Here is a 20,478-nt window from a genome sequence, read left to right as displayed (position 1 = left end):
CGGGCCATAGCCGAATGACGGCCACAGCGTGGACCTCAATTTCAGGGAGGCCATCATGGGACGTCCTCCCCTGTGCACACGCACCCTGCAGGGCACGCGGTGTGCGCGCTGTGATCACTGAGTCACAGAGACTCGGATGATCACAGATCCCGGTCCCGGCCCCTTACAATGTGATCAGCTGTCAGCCAATGACAGCTGATCACATGTTGTAAACAAAAGCTTGGTGGAAAAAAAACCCCAACATTTTGAAGTAAGTTTATGGTTTTGTGTTGGGCTGCATTGATGGCCATCTTGGTCTGCATGCGGCCCTTGGGCCACAGGTTCGACGCCCCTGCTCTACAGGAAAGTCAGACAGAACAGTAAAAAAACCCTCCCCACCTTCCTAGCTCCTCCAGTATAGATTGATTTTCCTGCTGTCCAGCAGAAGCAAAACATTTATTTCTCTTCTGACCAGATGATCGTTGGGTCATTAGCCTCTCTCTCCAGAGGCGGATCTTTTGGGCCCCCTGGATCCCTTGCAACATATGAGCAAGGGAGGACTTCCCCGCTTCTCTTCCAGTATCTTGACTAATAAAGCCCCTGAGCCAAATGCATTGTCCTCCTCGTTCCCCTCCAAGGGTTGTGATTATGAGGCTTGTGGCCTAAATGGCAGTTTGATTGGTGTGTAGCTCAAACCCCAGTTAAGGAGTATAGCGTGTCACTTCTGGCGGAGCCAGTGTTTGCATAAGCCAGGACAGCGTGGGGGATCGCTGCTACCTTTCCATCATTGGAGACACAGAGGACGACAAAGGAGCAACAGTGAGCACACCTAAACCAGGACCTGGAGTAGAAGAGGCCAATTGTCCTCCCTCCTTTCTTTATGGATCTCAGTTGTCTGATAGGACTATTTCTGACAATTCCTTTTGAGCCTTCTTTTTTTTTCTGCCCCTGTCTTAAGCTACACGTACATTTACTGCGGCAAGGTGGCCCTTAAGTGCAAAATCACATACCTGGACGTGATTCCTGTTGTTGACTCTGGGGCTTGCGCGTGTCGCGTGTAAACAAGGCAGACTGCTGTTCTGTCACAGAGCGAGAGAGAGATGTGTTCTTGCTAATCAGGAACACAGATGTCTCTCTTCCTCCAGTCAGTCCATCCCCCACACAGTTAGAAAGCATTCCCTAGAAGCACACTTAACCCTTTGATCGCCCCTGATGTTAACCCCTTCTCTGCCAGTATAATTTATACAGCGTCAGTGCATTTCTTTTTTCTTTTAGCAGTGATTACTGTATTGGTGTCGCTGGTCGACAAAAAGTGTCCCTTCATGTCAGATTTGTCCGCTGCAATGTCGCAGTCCCGCTAAAAATCACTGATCGCCGCCATAACTAGTAAAAACAATAAAAATTCCATAAATCTAACCCAAATTTGTAGACACTATAATTTTTGCGCAAATCAATCAATATACGCTTATTGGGATTTTTTTTTACCAAAAATATGTAGCAGAATACAAATTGGCCTAAATTGATGAAGAAATTCGATTTATTTATATATTTAGCAGAAAGTAAAAAAATATTGTTTTTTTTTTTTTTTTTTTAATTGTCGGTCTATTTTTGTTTATAGCGCAAAAAATAAAAGCCACAGAGGTGATCAAATACCACCAAAAGAAAGCTCTAAGGCCCCTTTCACACAAGGGCGGTTTGCAGGTGTTATTGCGCTAAAAATACCACCTGCAAACCGCCCCAAAACAGCCTCCGCTGTTTGTTCAGTGTGAAAAGCCCGAGGGCTTTCACACTGAAGCGGTGCGCTGGCAGGAGAAGAAAAAATCTCCTGTCAGCCGCATCTTTGGAGCGGTGAAGGAGCGGTGTATTCACCGCTCCTAAACCGCTCCTGTCCATTGAAATCAATGGGACACCGCGGCTATAGCCGTGCTATACGAGTGGATTTAACCCTTTTTCGGCCGCCAGCGGGGGGTTAAAACCGCACCGCTAGCGGCCGAGTACCGCGGTAAAACAGCGCTAAAAATAGCGCTGTTTTACCGCCGACGCCCCCCTACCGCCCCAGTGTGAAAGGGGCCTAATTGCGGGGAAAAAAAAGGACATACATGTTTTTTGGGTACAGCGTCGTACGACCGTGCAATTGTCCATTAAAGCAACGCAGTGCTGCCATGCTAACACACATAACTGGCTAATGGAGGACAGCTCTAATGCAGCTGTGGCCTTAGAGGCTGCATGTGTGGGCTCCTTATGAGTCATTAAAAAATCAGGTTTATAGAGGTCCAACTGCACCACTTCCTCTGACACCGGCGATGAAAGCAGTCCTGAAAGCCTGGTCGATGGCTCGAGCAGAAAGACCCACTCCTTCACTGAGTGGTCAAAGACTGCTGATTTCTCCGTTCTCGGTCTTCAGTGAGCAGAGAGCCTGTGACTATCAGTCTCTCAGCAGCATGCTGCTCAGGCATCTGGGAGGAGTACAGGTCACAGGAGTGCAGAACAAAGTGTGCTCCAGTGACCCACAGAGCTTTGGCCCTACTACTAAAGTATTACATGGTGTATTTAGTATGAAGTCAAATGCAATTTTTCCATTATTGGTGGAAGTTTCCTGTAGGATGAGATTTGCATTGCATTGCAAAACACTTTAACCACTTAAGGACCGCCTCACGCCGATGTACGTCGGCAAGGCGGCACGGGCAGGCAAAATCACGTACATATACGTGATTTGCCTCCCGCGGGTGGGGGGTCCGATCGGACCCCCCCCCGGTGCCCGAGGCAGTCCTGTTATGTCCCCCGGCGATCGGAGGTGAGGGGGAGGCCATCCGTTCGTGCCCCCCCCCTCGCGATCGCCGCCGGCCAATCAGATCACTTCCTTTGCTGCTGTATGCTAAACAGCAGCAAAGGAAATTATGTCATCTCTCCTCGGCTCGGTATTTTCCGTTGCAGCGCCGAGAAGAGAAGACATCACTGTGAGTGCACAACACTACACACACAGTAGAACATGCCAGGCACACAAAACACCCCGATTCCCCCCCCCCCGATCGCCCCCCGATCCCCCCCCAATCACCCCCCCCCCCCCCCCCGTCACAAACTGACACCAGCAGTTTTTTTTTTTTTTTTTTTCTGATTACTGCATTGGTGTCAATTTGTGACAGTTAGTGTTGGGACAGTTAGTATTAGCCCCCTTTAGGTCTAGGATACCCCCCTAACCCCCCCTAATAAAGTTTTAACCCCTTGATCACCCCCTGTCACCAGTGTCACTAAGCGATCATTTTTCTGATCGCTGTATTAGTGTCGCTGGTGACGCTAGTTAGTGAGGTAAATATTTAGGTTCGCCGTCAGCGTTTTATAGCGACAGGGACCCCCATATACTACCTAATAAATGTTTTAACCCCTTGATTGCCCCCTAGTTAACCCTTTCACCACTGATCACCGTATAACCGTTACGGGTGACGCTGGTTAGTTCGTTTATTTTTTATAGTGTCAGGGAACCCGCCGTTTATTACCGAATAAAGGTTTAGCCCCCCGATCGCCCGGCGGTGATATGCGTCGCCCCAGGCAGCGTCAGATTAGCGCCAGTACCGCTAACACCCACGCACGCGGCATACGCCTCCCTTAGTGGTATAGTATCTGAACGGATCAATATCTGATGAGATCAGATCTATACTAGCGTCCCCAGCAGTTTAGGGTTCCCAAAAACGCAGTGTTAGTGGGATCAGCCCAGATACCTGCTAGCACCTGCGTTTTGTCCCTCCGCCCGGCCCAGCCCAAGTGCAGTATCGATCGATCACTGTCACTTACAAGGCACTAAACGCATAACTGCAGCGTTCGCAGAGTCAGGCCTGATCCCTGCGATCGCTAACAGTTTTTTTGGTAGCGTTTTGGTGAACTGGCAAGCACCAGCCCCAGGCAGCGTCAGGTTAGCGCCAGTACCGCTAACACCCACGCACGTACCGTACACCTCCCTTAGTGGTATAGTATCTGAACGGATCAATACCTGATCCGATCAGATCTATACTAGCGTCCCCAGCAGTTTAGGGTTCCCAAAAACGCAGTGTTAGCGGGATCAGCCCAGATACCTGCTAGCACCTGCATTTTGCCCCTCCGCCCGGCCCAGCCCACCCAAGTGCAGTATCGATCGATCACTGTCACTTACAAAACACTAAACACATAACTGCAGCGTTCGCAGAGTCAGGCCTGATCCCTGCGATCGCTAACAGTTTTTTTGGAAGCTTTTTATTGAACTGGCAAGCACCAGCGGCCTAGTACACCCCGGTCGTAGTCAAACCAGCACTGCAGTAACACTTGGTGACGTGGCGAGTCCCATAAGTGCAGGTCAAGCTGCTGAGGTGGCAAGCACTAGTAGTGTCCCGCTGCCACCAAAAAGACAAACACAGGCCAGTCGTGCCCATAGTGCCCTTCCTGCTGCATTCGCCAATCCTAATTGGGAACCCACCGCTTCTGCAGCGCCCGTACTTCCCCCATTCACATCCCCAACCAAATGCAGTCGGCTGCATGAGAGGCATTTTTATGTCCTCCCGAGTACCCCTACCCAACGAACCCCCCCAAAAAAGATGTCGTGTCTGCAGCAAGCGCGGATATAGGCGTGACACCCGCTATTATTGTCCCTCCTGTCCTGACAATCCTGGTCTTTGCATTGGTGAATGTTTTGAACGCTACCATTCACTAGTTGAGTATTAGCGTAGGGTACAGCATTGCACAGACTAGGCGCACTTTCACAGGGTCTCCCAAGATGCCATCGCATTTTGAGAGACCCGAACCTGGAACCGTTTACAGTTATAAAAGTTAGTTATAAAAAAAAGTGTAAACAAAAAAAAAAACGCATACAAAAATATAAAATAAAAAAAAATAGATGTCGTTTTATTGTTCTCTCTCTCTCTATTCTCTCTCTATTGTTCTGCTCTTTTTTACTGTATTCTATTCTGCAATGTTTTATTGTTATTATGTTTTATCATGTTTGTTTTTCAGGTCTGCAATTTTTTATACTTTACCGTTTACTGTGCTTTATTGTTAACCATTTTTTTGTCTTCAGGTACGCCATTCACGACTTTGAGTGGTTATACCAGAATGATGCCTGCAGGTTTAGGTATCATCTTGGTATCATTCTTTTCAGCCAGCGGTCGGCTTTCATGTAAAAGCAATCCTAGCGGCTAATTAGCCTCTAGACTGCCTTTACAAGCCGTGGGAGGGAATGCCCCCCCCCCCACCGTCTTCCGTGTTTTTCTCTGGCTCTCCTGTCTCAACAGGGAACCTGAGAATGCAGCCGGTGATTCAGCCAGCTGACCATAGAGCTGATCAGAGACCAGAGTGGCTCCAAACATCTCTATGGCCTAAGAAACCGGAAGCTACGAGCATTTTATGACTTAGATTTCGCCGGATGTAAATAGCGCCATTGGGAAATTGGGGAAGCATTTTATCACACCGATCTTGGTGTGGTCAGATGCTTTGAGGGCAGAGGAGAGATCTAGGGTCTAATAGACCCCAATTTTTTCAAAAAAGAGTACCTGTCACTACCTATTGCTATTATAGGGGATATTTACATTCCCCGAGATAACAATAAAAATGATTAAAAAAAAAAAAAAAAATGAAAGGAACAGTTTAAAAATAAGATAAAAAAGAAAAAAAAAAAAAAAAGCACCCCTGTCGCCCCCTGCTCTTGCGCTAAGGCGAACGCAAGCGGCGGTCTGTCGTCAAACGTAAACAGCAATTGCACCATGCATGTGAGGTATCACCGCGAAGGTCAGATCAAACATTTGGGCAATATAGTGTGTTTTAGTGCATTAAAATTTAAAAAAGTGTGTTTTTTCCCCAAAAAATGCGTTTGAAAAATCGCTGCGCAAATACTGTGTGAAAAAAAAAAAATGAAACACCCACCATTTTAATCTGTAGGGCATTTGCTTTAAAAAAATATATAATGTTTGGGGGTTCAAAGTAATTTTCTTGCAAAAAAAAATAGCTTTTTCATGTAATCAAAAAGTGTCAGAAAGGGCTTTGTCTTCAAGTGGTTAGAAGAGTGAGTGATGTGTGACATAAGCTTCTAAATGTTGTGCATAAAATGCCAGGACAGTTCAAAACCCCCCCAAATGACCCCATTTTGGAAAGTAGACACCCCAAGCTATTTGCTGAGAGGCATGTCGAGTCCATGGAATATTTTATATTGCGACACAAGTTGCGGGAAAGAGACAATTTCTTTTTTTTTTTTTTTTGCACAAAGTTGTCACTAAATGATATATTGCTCAAACATGCCATGGGAATATGTGAAATTACACCCCAAAATACATTCTGCTGCTTCTCCTGAGTACGGGGATACCACATGTGTGAGACTTTTTGGGAGCCTAGCCGCGTACGGGACCCCGAAAACCAAGCACCGCCTTCAGGCTTTCTAAGGGCGTGAATTTTTGATTTCACTCTTCACTGCCTATCACAGTTTCGGAGGCCATGGAATGCCCAGGTGGCACAAAACCCCCCCAAATGACCCCATTTTGGAAAGTAGACACCCAAAGCTATTTGCTGAGAGGTATAGTGAGTATTTTGCAGACCTCACTTTTTGTCACAAAGTTTTGAAAATTGAAAAAAGAAAAAAAAAAATGTTTTTTCTTGTCTTTCTTCATTTTCAAAAACAAATGAGAGCTGCAAAATACTCACCATGCCTATCAGCAAATAGCTTGGGGTGTCTACTTTCCAAAATGGGGTCATTTGGGGGGGTTTTGTGCCACCTGGGCATTCCATGGCCTCCGAAACTGTGATAGGCAGTGAAGAGTAAAATCAAAAATTCACGCCCTTAAAAACGCTGAAGGCGGTGATTGGTTTTCGGGGCCCCGTACGCGGCTAGGCTCCCAAAAAGTCCCACACATGTGGTATCCCCATACTCAGGAGAAGCAGCTAAATGTATTTTGGGGTGCAATTCCACATATGCCCATGGCCTGTGTGAGCAATATATCATTTAGTGACAACTTTGTGCAAAAAAAAAAAAATGTGTCACTTTCCTGCAACTTGTGTCAAAATATAAAATATTCCATGGACTCAATATGCCTCTCAGCAAATAGCTTGGGGTGTCTACTTTCCAAAATGGGGTCATTTGGGGGGGGTTTGTGCCACCTGGGCATTCCATGGCCTCCGAAACTGTGATAGGCAGTGAAGAGTGAAATCAAAAATTTACACCCTTAGAAATCCTGAAGGCGGTGCTTAGTTTTCGGGGTCCCGTACGCGGCTAGGCTCCCAAAAAGTCCCACACATGTGGTATCCCCGTACTCAGGAGAAGCAGATGCATGTATTTTGGGGTGCAATTCCACATATACCCATGGCCTGTGTGAGTAATATATCATTTAGTGACAACTTTTTGTAAATATTTTTTTTTTTTTTTTGTCATTATTCAATCACTTGGGACAAAAAAAATAAATATTCAATGGGTTCAACATGCCTCTCAGCAATTTCCTTGGGGTGTCTACTTTCCAAAATGGGGTCACTTGGGGGGGTTTTGTACTGCCCTGCCATTTTAGCACCTCAAGAAATGACATAGGCAGTCATAAACTAAAAGCTGTGTAAATTCCAGAAAATGTACCCTAGTTTGTAGACGCTATAACTTTTGCGCAAACCAATAAATATACGCTTATTGACATTTTTTTTACCAAAGACATGTGGCCGAATACATTTTGGCCTAAATGTTTGACTAAAATTGAGTTTATTGGATTTTTTTTATAACAAAAAGTAGAAAATATCATTTTTTTTTTCAAAATTTTCGGTCTTTTTCCATTTATAGCGCAAAAAATAAAAACCACAGAGGTGATCAAATACCATCAAAAGAAAGCTCTATTTGTGGGAAGAAAAGGACGCAAATTTCGTTTGGGTACAGCATTGCATGACCGCGCAATTAGCAGTTAAAGCGACGCAGTGCCAAATTGGAAAAAGACCTCTGGTCCTTAGGCAGCATAATGGTCTGGGGCTCAAGTGGTTAAAACCCCCAACAAACACCTCTTCAAAACAATCCCACAATTATTGGTGGCCAACGGCACTTTGAAACCCAGCACCCTTTTCGTCAGTATTGGTGGGCTTTGGCATTTTTAATAATGCACCCCCTAACAGCCACTTGGGGCTGTTCAAACTGCATGTCTCTTCCCGCTTTAACAAGGCTGAATAGTGGCTACTCTGGGGTTCAAACTGTGCAAATGTGCATTGTGCCCAGCGGCCTGTTCAAGATTCTGAATAACCTTAGTTCCTATTATCGTGTATTGCCCCCTTTAGCTTCAGTGATGACTTGCAGTTTCTTGTGGTTGCTGTGAATTGTCCTTTTATTCTCTAATGTGATAAAACTGCCAATTCCCCCTTTACAAACTTCCTGTGTGTTTTGAGATCTACACAAAGTTGCTCAGTGATGTTGAGGCTAGGAGATTGTGATGGTACTCCAAAATCTTTTCTCCTGCTTTAGCTCCTGATAGGTCGATTTAGATTTATGTTCCAGATTATTTTACAATTCATGAGCGGATTAATGCAGATTTTGTACCAATAATTTATAAGCTAGTGCAGTTAATTTTGACAAAATTCCCTGTGTTGCTGTAAGTCACATGCCTTCTAGAAATGTTATTTTCATGGGATATGTATTTTCTACTGTATACATTTCAGTGCATCTCCATTCAAAGTCAGCACTTGCTGATGTGTGGGCAAGCATGGACTAACCTGGAGCAGTATTGTTTTATTTTATTTTGCTACATGACGTAGTGCTTCCCCACATTGTGTAAACTTAGAGTTTCCAAAGTCTCTGAAATCTTCTTGTTTATTCAGTACTAGCTCAGATGATACTTTTTAAAGGTGTCGCTTAAATGTATTTTAGATTACATATTTAGATAGAATATTTGGTCTTCTATAAAATGTCAAATCTTGTTGGTTCAGCAGCTGCATGTTTACCACTTGCGGACCACCCAACGCACATATTATTATTATTATAATACAGGATTTATATAGCACCAACAGTTTGCGCAGCGCTTTACAAAATGAGGGCAGACAGTACACTTACAATACAAATCAATACAAGAGGGATCAGAGGGCCCTGCTCGTTAGAGCTTACAATCTAGAAGGGAGGGATATGGGAGTGGACGCTGTGCGCACCCACCTCCCCATCTGTGCTGTGATTCAGTACATCACAAGACAATCAGCAGGTCCCAGCTAATGATTTATGGCCGGGACCTGCTGATCCGCTAAAGCAAATCACAGTACCAGGGTGGATTTGATTTAAATCACTAGTAAAAAGGCTTGATTTAAATCATAATTTTTAAAGAGCAACTGTCATCGCTGTCCCACAGTGCCTACTCCTCTGACCCTCTGTTGACTCGCCAACAGTCCCATTCACTTTAATGGGACAGCTGATGATGCGGCAGTGACACAACAAGGTGAGGCATGTGGCGGCAGGAGGTGAGTGGATGTCCGCTAACAAGCACTGCCATGATGGATCTGAAATGACAGGTGCTCTTTAAATGTAAGGACTTATTCTTGCCAGTAGTTAAAATCTTTACAAACAAAATTAAGGTTTCCTATTTAGAATAATAAGCTGTCAGGTTAGTAAAACAGCTATATCAGAACCGTTTCAATCATACAGTTTGTAGTGTACATAGATTTGCAAAACCATGAGATAAAGGAATATTCCTGAACTTTGTTTTATCTCACGGTTACTGTGAAATTGTGTGATTGCATCAATGCAGTGCATGTTATCTCAGCTTGCAGAGCTTGGATCAATTGAATGAGTTTACCAAAAATGTAAATATTTGTATAATTAATTTACAGCCTCATGCTATATAACTAAGCTCCATTTCATGCTGAATAAACTAACTTATTAATGTATCTTAAATAGAAAACTATCTTTAGATCAAATCAAAAAAATCATATTTATTTTTTTTTATCATTGATTTTTTATCCTTTCTGTACAGTACTCTCCCTGCTAAAAATCAGCCACATCTACTAGTAAAAACAGCACATATTGCACACATTCCACATGTTCAGTGTACAGTTAACCCTTTCATTGCCCCTAGATGTTAAGAGCAGTATGGACTTCTTTTTTTTTTTTTCAGAATCATACTTACCTAGGTGGATGCAGCATCGGTCCCCCGCTGACTCTAACACTAAGGACCAAGCATAAAACACCTGTGATCCCTTGGTTCACAAGGCTCTCCTGAGCAGAGAGCTGCTGACTGTCAGCAGTTCTCTGCCCCCCCCCCCCCCCCCAGCAAGCTCAATACAGTTCTGGGCTGTGAAGGGGTGAGAGCGGCCGGCTCAGGCTCTCAGCCAGGTGGTGGTCCAGGCATGTGTCTGTGACTTCAGCCCGCTGTCAGCTGACGAGCTTTGGCTGTACTTCTTCCTTAACCCCTTGCCAGCCAGTATCATTAGTACAGTGACAGTGTATAGTACGTATTAGTGTCACTGGAGATGTCAGTTAGTGTCAGATTGCCAGCTGCACTATCACAGTACCAATATAAGTTGCTGATCACCGCCATTACTAGTATATAAAAAATAAAGTAAAAATTTCTGTAAATATGCCATCATTTGTAGATGCTATACCTTCCATACAAACCAATCACTTATTGGTATTTTTTTTTACCAAAGACATGTAGCAGAATACGTTTTGGTCTATAGTTATGAAGAAATTTTATTTTTTTATTGAACGTGTTTTATAGCAGAAAGTAAAAAAAAAAAAAAAAAATCATTTTTTGGTCTTTTTTCATTTATATAATAAGAATATAAAAAATAAAAACAGTGGTGATCACATTATCTCTTCTACCTGACACACCAAAGCAAAGCTCTATTTGTGTGAAAAAAAATGATAAGTGGAATGGAAAAAAAAAGTGTTGCATAACCACGCAATTGCCAGTAAAAGTAGCGCAGTGCCAAATAGCAATAAATTCCCTGGACGTGAAGGGAGTAAAACCTGGAGCTCAAGTACATAAAGTATTAGGGGGGAAATTTGCTACAGGTATGAAGTGCTTGCATATAGATGTACATATACCTGTACCAACCTTCCAAACCTCTCTGCCCTGGCTAAAGGCCAGGCCTTTCTGAGAGGCAAATCTTCAACGCTTCTGGGTAATGATGGAGCTTTTAGCTAAACCCTGCCACTCCACAGTCCTATTGGTCCAGCACTATGATGGGCATTGGGCTACCTCACTGGCCAAAAAGAGTGCACTGGAGACAGGCAAGCCCTGGCCCTATCAGGAAGTACTAAAGCTTCGCATGTCAGAATGGCCTGAGATTCAGCCATGACAGGAAGGTTTGGGAGGCTGCTGCCATTCCTGTACTTCATAACTGCAGCAGTTTGCGCCCCCCCCAGTTTCTTTAGCATTCATTTGTTTTTATTTACACAAGTGTGCTTAAGGTCCCTTTCACACTGGGGCGGTGGGGGCGTCGGTGGTAAAACAGCGCTGTTTTACCGTCGTTTTTGCGGCTGTATTCGGCCGATAGCGGTGCGGTTTTAACCCCCGCTGGCAGCCGAAAAAGGGTTAAAACCGCTCGTACGGCGTGGCTATAGCCGCGGTATAGCTGTGCTGTCCCATTGATTTGAATGGTCAGGAGCGGTGAACACACCGCTCCTTCACCGCTCCAAAGATGCGGCTCGCAGGACTTTTTTTACCGTGCTGCCAGCGCACCGCTTCAGTGTGAAAGCCCTCGGGCTTTCACACTGAACAAACAGCAGAGGCTGTTTAGGGACGGTTTGCAGGCGGTATTTTTAGCGCAATAACGCCTGCAAACCGCCCCAGTGTGAAAGGGGCCTAAGTCTCATTTTCTTGCCGAGGCACTTTAGACCCCTTTCACACTGGAGGCGTTGTTCAGGTATTTTAGCGCTAAAAATAACGCCTGTAAAGCGTCTCTCAATGTTCTCCAGTGTGAAAGCCAGTGCTTTCACACTGGAGCCCTGCGCTGGCAGGACATTAATAAAAGTCCTGCAAGCAGCATCTTTGGGGCGGTGGAGGAGCGGTGTATACACTGCTCCTCCAACACCCCTGCCTATTGAAATGAATGGGCACCGCTGCCAAAGCACCTGCAAAGTGCTCTGGCAGTGGCGCTACATTGGCGCTATTAACCCTTTCTTCGCCCACTAGCAGGGGGTTAAACGCGCCCCGCTAGCGGCTGAAAAGCACCACTAAAACGACGGTAAAGCGTCTCTAAAACTAGCGGTGCTTTACCGTTAACGCAGCAAGCAGCTCAGCGTGAAAGGGCTCTTATATGCACTAGGTTTAGTTGGTTTTGCCAATATCCATACATTTCTAGAGGCTGTGGAGTTTTGTGCTTAGTCTTTGGATTTCTATTAGGCTTACCAGCAGTTTTCGTTTTTTCATAAATTTCTGTGACGACAGCTTAAGTAATTTCTTGCCTAATAAGCTATTTTTTGATATTTTGCTTTGATCTTAAGGAAACCCTAAGCAGGTGGCTGTTTTTATCTCTCTGCTAGTGTAAAGTATGATTTTTATGAGATTTCTGGAAAACAAATTACAATTCAATCTTCAGTTTGCTGAATAGGTGTTTACATGTTTAAAACAGTTTCTTTTGCTAGAAAATTACTTAGAACCCCCAAACATTATATATTGTTTTTTTTCTAACACCCTAGAGAATAAAATGGCTTTTTTTTGGAAAAAATGTACTTTTTTGAATAAAAAAATAAGACAACAGTAAAGTTAGCCCAATTTTTGTTTTATATTGTGAATGATAATGTTGCGCCGAGTAAATTGACACCCAACATGTCATGCTTCAAAAATGCGCCCGCTCGTGGAATGGCGGCAAACTTTTACCCTCAAAAATCTCCACCGGCGACGTTTAAAAAATTATACAGGTTGCGTGTTTTGCGTTACAGAGGAGGACTAGGGCTAGAATTATTGCTCTCGCTCTAACGATCGCGGCAAAAGCTCACATGTGTGGTTTGACCACCGTTTTCATATGCGGGCGCTACTCACGTATGCGTTCGCTTCTGCGCACGAGCTCGTCGGGACGGGGCATTTAAAAAAAAAAAAATATATATTTTTCTTGTTTATTATACTTGATTTTATTTATTTTTACAGTGTTTTAAAAAAAAAAAAAATGTGTCACTTTTATTCCTATTACAAGGAATGTAAACATCCCTTGTAATAGAAAAAAGCATGACAGGTCCTCTTAAATATGAGATCTGGGGTCAAAAAGTCCTCAGATCTCATATTTAAACTAAAATTGCAATAAAAGAAAAAAAAAGTCATTTGAAAAAATGACACTGAAAAAATGTGGCTTTAAGACTTATGGGCGGAAGTGACGTTTTGACGTCGCTTCCGCCCTGCAGTGTCATGGAGACTGGTGGGAGACCGCTGCTGACGGCTCCGGTAAGCGGTGGGGGGGCTCCTCTCCCCCCACCGATAAAAGTGATCTTGTGGCGAATCCGCCGCAAAGACCACTTTTATCTTGTAGCCGGCCGAAAACGGGGATACCGGGGTTATGGCAGCTAGCTGCTGCCAGAACAACGATATCCGCCCCCAAACTAGGGACGTATATGTACATGCGGCGGTCGGCAAGTGGTTAAAGCGGGGGTCCACCTATCTATCGTTGTTTTTTTTTTTTTGAGTTCATTCACAAACTTTTCTTCTCAGCATTACATGCTCACATATTGTGTGTAATATGTCTGCCTGTGTCAGATTTCGTCGGAAAGAATAACTTATATTATTCACTGCAGGCGGTTTCCATCTTTGTTGTGGGCATTTGAAGCCCGCAAGCATTTATTTCCTGGATGTGGTGAATGCTGTGCTCCCAGCATTCACCGCTCGTTCCCGCACATGCTCAGTGGCATCCTGGGAAGCCTGAGACTAGCTCCCAGGAGTCTGGGAGAGGCTAGAAACACGCCTACTCCCACGGGAGGAGAACCAGGAAGTGCAAAGAAGAATAGAAAAATAAAAGGTAATTACGGCGATTTAAATTTTTTTAAACGGCATGTCAGCATCTAGGCAAGGAAGAGAATACATACAGATATTGTTCAAAATTTGGGTGGAACTCCGCTTTAAAGTACTATTTTTACAAATTGGTATACTATAAAAATTATTGTTTAACCACTTGCTTACTGGGGACCTAAACCCCCCTCCTGCCCAGGCCAATTTTCAGCTTTTAGCACTGACGCTCTTTGAACGACAATTGCGCAGTCATACAGCACTGTACCCAAATGAAATTTTTATCATTTGTTTCCCACAAATAGAGCTTTCTTTTGGTGGTATTTGATCACCTCTGGGTTTTTTATTTTTTGTTAAAAAAATTAAAAGACCGATTTAAAAAAAAAAAAAATAAATAAAACCGTTTTATATTTTGTTAATAAATTTTGCAGACACGTAATTTTTCTCCTTCATTGATGTACGCTGATGAGGCTGCACTGATAGGTGGCACTGACAGGTGGCATTGGTGGGCACTGATAGCTGGCACTGATTGGTGGCAGCGATGGGCACTGATGGGTGGCAGTGATGGGCACTGATCAGCACTGTTAGGTGACACTGATAGGCAGCACTGCTAGGTGGTACTGATTGGCACCACTGGTGGCACTAATTGCTGGCACTTACTACTGTGGGCACTGATTGGGGGCACTGTGGGCACTGATTTGTGGCACTGGCAGGTGGTACGTGTGGACACATATGAGGCAGCTTCGCCTCTTCCTCTTCGGGACCAATGTCCCTTCAAATAGAAGCCAGCGATCGGCTTTTTTTTCTTCTTGCGCTGTCAGCGTGAGAAGAAAAAAAAAAAAGATTACTGATCCTCTGTTTACATCACGTGATCAGCTGTCATTGACTGACAGCTGATCATGTGGTAAGGGGCTGGGATCGGGCCCCTTACTTGGATCTGTGATCACCCGAGTCTCATTGACTCGGGTGATCACAGTGCGCGCCCCTTTCAGGGGGGAGTGGCCAGCTTTGAAAGGGGAGGAAGTCAATAGACGTACTCCCGGCAAAGCAGATCCGCGCTGTAGCCATCATTTGGCTACTGATTCTAGAAGGAGGGATATTATGATGCACTTAAAGTGGAACTCTAGAAATACAAATTAAGTTTGAAATTGGATAACCCTTCTCTTGATAATATACACAAACCTCTGCTAGTCACTAGGATCACTCTGCTGCATTGTGGTTTACCATTGCTGCTACCTGGGCTGGCTCACTGTGTAAAGGTGATTTGCAGTACTGTTAGCAGCATGGAGGCATAGGGAGATGCTGACTCAGGAAGACAAATTGGATAATGAGGAGACGTGTGTTACTTATCTGGCTGTACAATATAAGAAATATGTGTAAATCATAGAATTTATAGACCTTTTTGCAAGAAAAATGGTAATGTGTATTTTAAGTGAGAATGAAAGTGTTTATTACCCCAGCACTTCATATTCCTGATATGTGCCGGCTGTACCATGTACTTGTATGAGAGAGTATCCTGTCCTCTTTGTATTATTTCCTTTGTGTGAAATTCTTGGTGTTCCTGCCAGTTCCTCTGCTTTCCTATTATAAACTGACCACACTAAGCAGGAGAGAAAACCATAGTCTTTTATCTAGCTAAGTTGGGAGCTTGGTGTACTCTCCTCCAATGATCAGACTTGTCCTGACACACCCCCGCTGCACAGCCTTTCACTGGGGAAGATCAGTGTTCTGCTGATTCTCCTCCCCCAGCTCTTATGCAACTGAGAACAGAGGGAATATGATAATTTATAAAAAGAGGAAAAAAGTATTTATACTGTTTTCTTTTATAGCTATACAAAAAAATGTTTTGCCTTTCATTTCTTTTTTTAAACTGAATGGGTTGTTTTACAAGGTGATCGTTTACAATCACTTTAATTGGTTTATTTTGAGTATCGCTCTAAAGCAGGGATCTTCAAACTATGGCCCTCCAGCTGCTGCGTAGCTATGCATCCCATGAGGCATTGTAAAACTCTTGACATTCACAGACATGACTAGGCATGATGGGAATTGTAGTTTCTGAACAACTGGAGGGCCATAGTTTGAAGACCCCTGCTTTAAAGCCTGGTACACTAGTCTCTCTCAGATCTCAAGACATACTCTATCTCTGATATACAAAGAAATTCTGTCCCATACCCATAATGTACTGCCTAACTTCATGCAGAAATGGTCCAGGGTTTTGGGGATTGAAATATCCCTGGGACAATGGCACACCTCATTTACACTACTCCTATCTCGTAGTATAGGGATCCAGTCACAGTTCACAGAATGTTCCCCAACACTACTGGTGTCTGCTGGTGCTGTCACAGAGGAAAAGGTACCTACCTCCATGTGTGGTGGGAATGTGATCGAGTTCCACCTTTTTGGAACCAGATTTTTGAAACACCTTGTACATAGTGTTCATATTCCTCCCCCCCCCCCTTTCTCTCCTCCCTCTCTTCCTCCTTCTACACCCCCCACAACTGATTGTTCTTTTGTGTGTTACTACCCTTGATCCAAAGTGACATGGATATCAAAGTGTGTTATTGCTAACCGTTTCGCACACATATACAAATGTATGCAAAGTTTTGTACGCTACCCCCCCCCCCCTTTTTTTTTAATTAATTAATTAATTTATTTTTTATTCATGTACCCCCTGTTGCTTTATTTGAAAAAAAATCAATATTCAACCTTACAGCCTGGTACACACAGGCTGAATATCGGCCAGTATCAGCCAGTCCAACAGAAGCTGGCCGAATATCCAATTTCTGTAGAACAAGCATGCAAGAAAAACATCTGTTGATCAGCAGCCAGTCAGTGCTTGCAGCCCATGGCTGTGAGCACTGACCAGTGTGTTTTGGTGGGGGGACCGTCCCCCTGTCGGAACACAATAGCTCAGTGGGGAGTTGCATTGCATATTTAGTACAGAGACCTCCTTGCAAGCTCCTCAACTCATTGTGTGTACCAGGCTTAAGTGTGGTGATCCGGGACAAGCCTTCAAAACAGGGCACTGGAAATTGGAGATACTTGTAAGTGCTACCTTGCTGCCTGTTAGAAGATCATGACGATATTTGACTATTAATTTTTTTTACAGGTGCACATTCCGGTTCCCAAGCACAGTTATAAAGATAAGATTTACCATTCTTTACCAGGAAAAACAGGAGCGCTCCACCTTGCCACTCTCTCCTATATATCATCAAATTTCACCCTTAAAAATACATATCCCTGAGCCAGATGTGCCAAGCTTTATCAGTCCTTTACCATCACCTACAGGAACGATCAGGTAAGGGGAACCCATTTATGTTGCTTACTTCACACCTGTTGCATCTGTTTCTGTGGTTGGAAATTTGTTGCATCTGTGAGTCTTTCAATGGAAGAGTCGATGTCTGAGAACTTGGGAGAAGTGGAATTCATGTCCTGATGTGTTAAATATCTTGATAGGAAAGTAAATCTTGTCACACATCAACATATTCTCTCCCAGTTCTCAGTTATGGTGGCAATTCCAGTCCTAATGGTTGCAAGTGAAACCACTCATTGTCATTGTGTGTGCTCTCATGAGCTTTAATATTTGGAATGGTTGTCAAATTATGTCTGAAATAGTTTTGTGCAACCAACTCTGAAAACAGAATAAAGTATTCACTGTGCTTGTGACTCAACTACTCATTAGCTGAGTGCAGAAGAAGACCATGGGGGGTCCCTGTGTGATAGAGAGCAGTTGCCTTATCCGTCACTTTCTGTTAGACAACTACTTCTCTGTTTGTTCTAATAGAGTGTTCAGGGCAAAATGAAAAGTTCTGTTAACCACTTCAATACACTTTCACCCCCTTCCTGCCCAGGCCAATTTTCAGCGCTGTCGCACTTTGAATGACAATTGCGCGGTCATGCAGCGCTGTACCCAAATTACATTTTTATAATTTTTTTGAGACCGAGCTTTCTTTTGGTGGTATTTAATCACCACTGGGTTTTTTATTTTTTGCTAAAAAAAAAAAAAAAAAAAAAAAGACAAAATGCGCACGCCAGCCCTCTAGCCTCCCTGCACAGACCGATGTACACCTACGGCAGTTTGTGCAGGAGCGCCGACCTGCCACAGTATAATGACAGCAGCTGGTCAGCAAGAGGGTAATGCATTCTCTGCATTAAGATAAAAAAATCTGTGTGCAGTTCTTTCCCCCAACCCCCCTCATACTTACCTGAGACCTGTCTTGATTCAGTGCTGTGCTGAAGAGCAGCGGCTCTCTCTCTCCTCATAGGTTCATAGATGGCAGCGGGAGCCATTGGCTGAGCCATGCCCTGTGTTGCAATGGACTCGGAAGCGAGCCAGCAGGAGTGCCACCATAGCACGTGGCTTGCTATGGGGGTGAGGAGCCAGGAGCTCCAGGGAGGGTACCTGAGAAGGAGGATTGGGTATGCTCTGTGCAAAACAAAGTAAGCATGACGTGTTTGTTATGTAAAAAAAAAATTTTGGTCTACAATCACTTTGTTGACTGACAATAGCTTCCATATCTTGTATCCCGTCCACTATAATGTTTAGCAATACGAGGACGTGGAGGAGGAGGATGGGATGGGATTGTAATTTTACCACTATATATACACCCACATGTGTGACAGGAGGAAATGAACAGCTTAGAGTACTGAAACTGAATCATGCTCAGTAGATGTGGCAATGGCTGTTCTACATAATCTCAGGTTGCAGTCGGGACACAGACAAGGAGGGAGGAGGAACAGCGAACAGCAAGACCAACCAGGTTTTTTGCAATCTACAGAAAACAAATGCTCTAGTGCAGGGGTCTCAAACTGGCGGCCCTCCATCTGTTGCGGAACTGCAAGTCCCATCATGCCTTTGCCCATGGGAGTCATGCTTGTAACTATCAGCCTTGCAATTCATCATGGGAATTGTTGTTCTGCAACAGCTGGAAGGCCACCAGTTTGAGACCCCTGCTCTAGTGGATTGAGTGTAAACACAATAGGGTTAATTTACTATTACTGGAGAGTGCAAAATTTGGTGTAGTTGTGCATAGAAACCAATCAGCTTCCATGTTTTATTGTCAAAGACTAATTTCACAGCTGCACCAGATTTTGCGCACTCAAATTTTGGTAAAACAACCCCATGTATTGATATTTCGTGATGATTTGGGTTTAACCCCTTGCACTTAAACCCCCCTCCTGCCAAGACCAATTTTCAGCTTTCAGCGCTGTCACTCTTTGAACGACAATTGCACGGTCATGCTACACTATACCCAAATGAAATTTTTATCATTTTTTTCACACAAATAGAGCTTTCCTTTAGTGGTATTTAATCACAGCTGGGATTTTTATTGTTTGCTAAACAAACAAAAAAAAATGGAAAAGTTTGAAAAAAAAATCATGTTTCATTGTTTGCTATAAAATTTTGCAAACAGGTGATTTTTCTCCTTCATTGGTGGGCACTGATAGGCTGCACTGGTGGGCACTGATGGGCACAGATAAGGCGCCACTGATGGTTGGCCACTGATGTGCAGCACTGTTGATGAGTCACTGTGGGCACTGATGGGTGGCGCTGCTGGGCACTGGTAGGCAGGTGCTAGGTGGCACTGGCAGGTGGCACAGGTGGACACTGAGGAGCTGGCGGCAGCTCTCCGTGATCGGGACTGATGTCCCTCTCACAGCCGCCGGTGATTGGCTTTTTTTTTTCTTTCTTTTCACGCTGTCAGATCGAGGAGAAAAAAAAGACGATTACCGGCTCTGGTTACATCACATGATCATCTGTCATTAGCTGACAACTGATCACGTGGTAAGGGGTTGGGATCGACCCCTTACTCCGATCTGTGATCCAGTGAGTCTCATAGGCTTGCTGATCACAGAGCACGACGCGCGCGCCATGCAGGAGGCGCGCAGGCCGCTCGGCACAGGAGGACGTCAATAGACGCCCTCCCGGCAAAGCAGGTCCGCGCTGTAGCCATCATTCGGCTATAACGCAGATCTGAAGAAGTTAATGGCACTACAAAGCAGAACTTCATCCAAAAGGATAAATTCTGCTTTTCCTCCTCCCTCTCCTTTCTCATATTTGGAATGTCTTTTTTCTTGGGGGGGGTGCGCGGAATCCTGATTTTTACAGGTAGGGAGTTACAGCCGGCTGCCCACAATTAAGATGTTGGCGCCTGGACCTGAGGACTGGCAAAGAGCTGGGTCGGGTGGGGACATCGCTGGATCCTGGGACAGGTAAGTATGTATTTGTAGCTGCTGGCTTTACATTTTTGTTTACTGGGTGAAGATCCTCTTTAAGTTATCATATGTTCTGTTTGTGACAAGTTTCCTAAAGGGGAATATGTTGTGACTTCATATTTATTTACTTATCATCACTACAAAAAAATATATATTTTTCGTAGGAATATTACAGAATTTTTTTTACATTACAAACTTTATCCAGCAGATGGTAAGCTCCGAACAAGATAAACCGCTTTCTCCTGTGTGTTTTACAGCTTTATTGTAAAACTGGCTGGAAGAACAGGATAGATAAAATCACAAAGATTGAGTGACTGAGGAGAGACGCACTTCTCCCTCTTTACTAGAAGAGATGGGACTGGCTATAGTTGGCTATGCACAGGCTGCTAACAAG

At 44.1% G+C, this 20,478-nt stretch overlaps 1 protein-coding gene across 1 annotated transcript in view; it reads left to right on the top strand.

Annotated features, from left to right (window-relative positions):
• Nucleotides 1-20,478, top strand: part of FOXK1 (forkhead box K1) — a 169,124-nt gene that overhangs the window by 27,360 nt on the left and 121,286 nt on the right. Inside the window, exon 2 of the mRNA XM_073633057.1 lies at nucleotides 16,978-17,166. Within this exon, the coding sequence (XP_073489158.1) occupies nucleotides 16,978-17,166 (189 nt within the window). The remainder of the gene's footprint in view (nucleotides 1-16,977; nucleotides 17,167-20,478) is intronic.

This window comes from Aquarana catesbeiana, linkage group LG06 (assembly GCF_042186555.1).
Source record: "Aquarana catesbeiana isolate 2022-GZ linkage group LG06, ASM4218655v1, whole genome shotgun sequence".
Lineage (NCBI taxonomy): Eukaryota > Metazoa > Chordata > Amphibia > Anura > Ranidae > Aquarana > Aquarana catesbeiana.
This window is presented reverse-complemented; position numbering and strand designations above follow the sequence as displayed.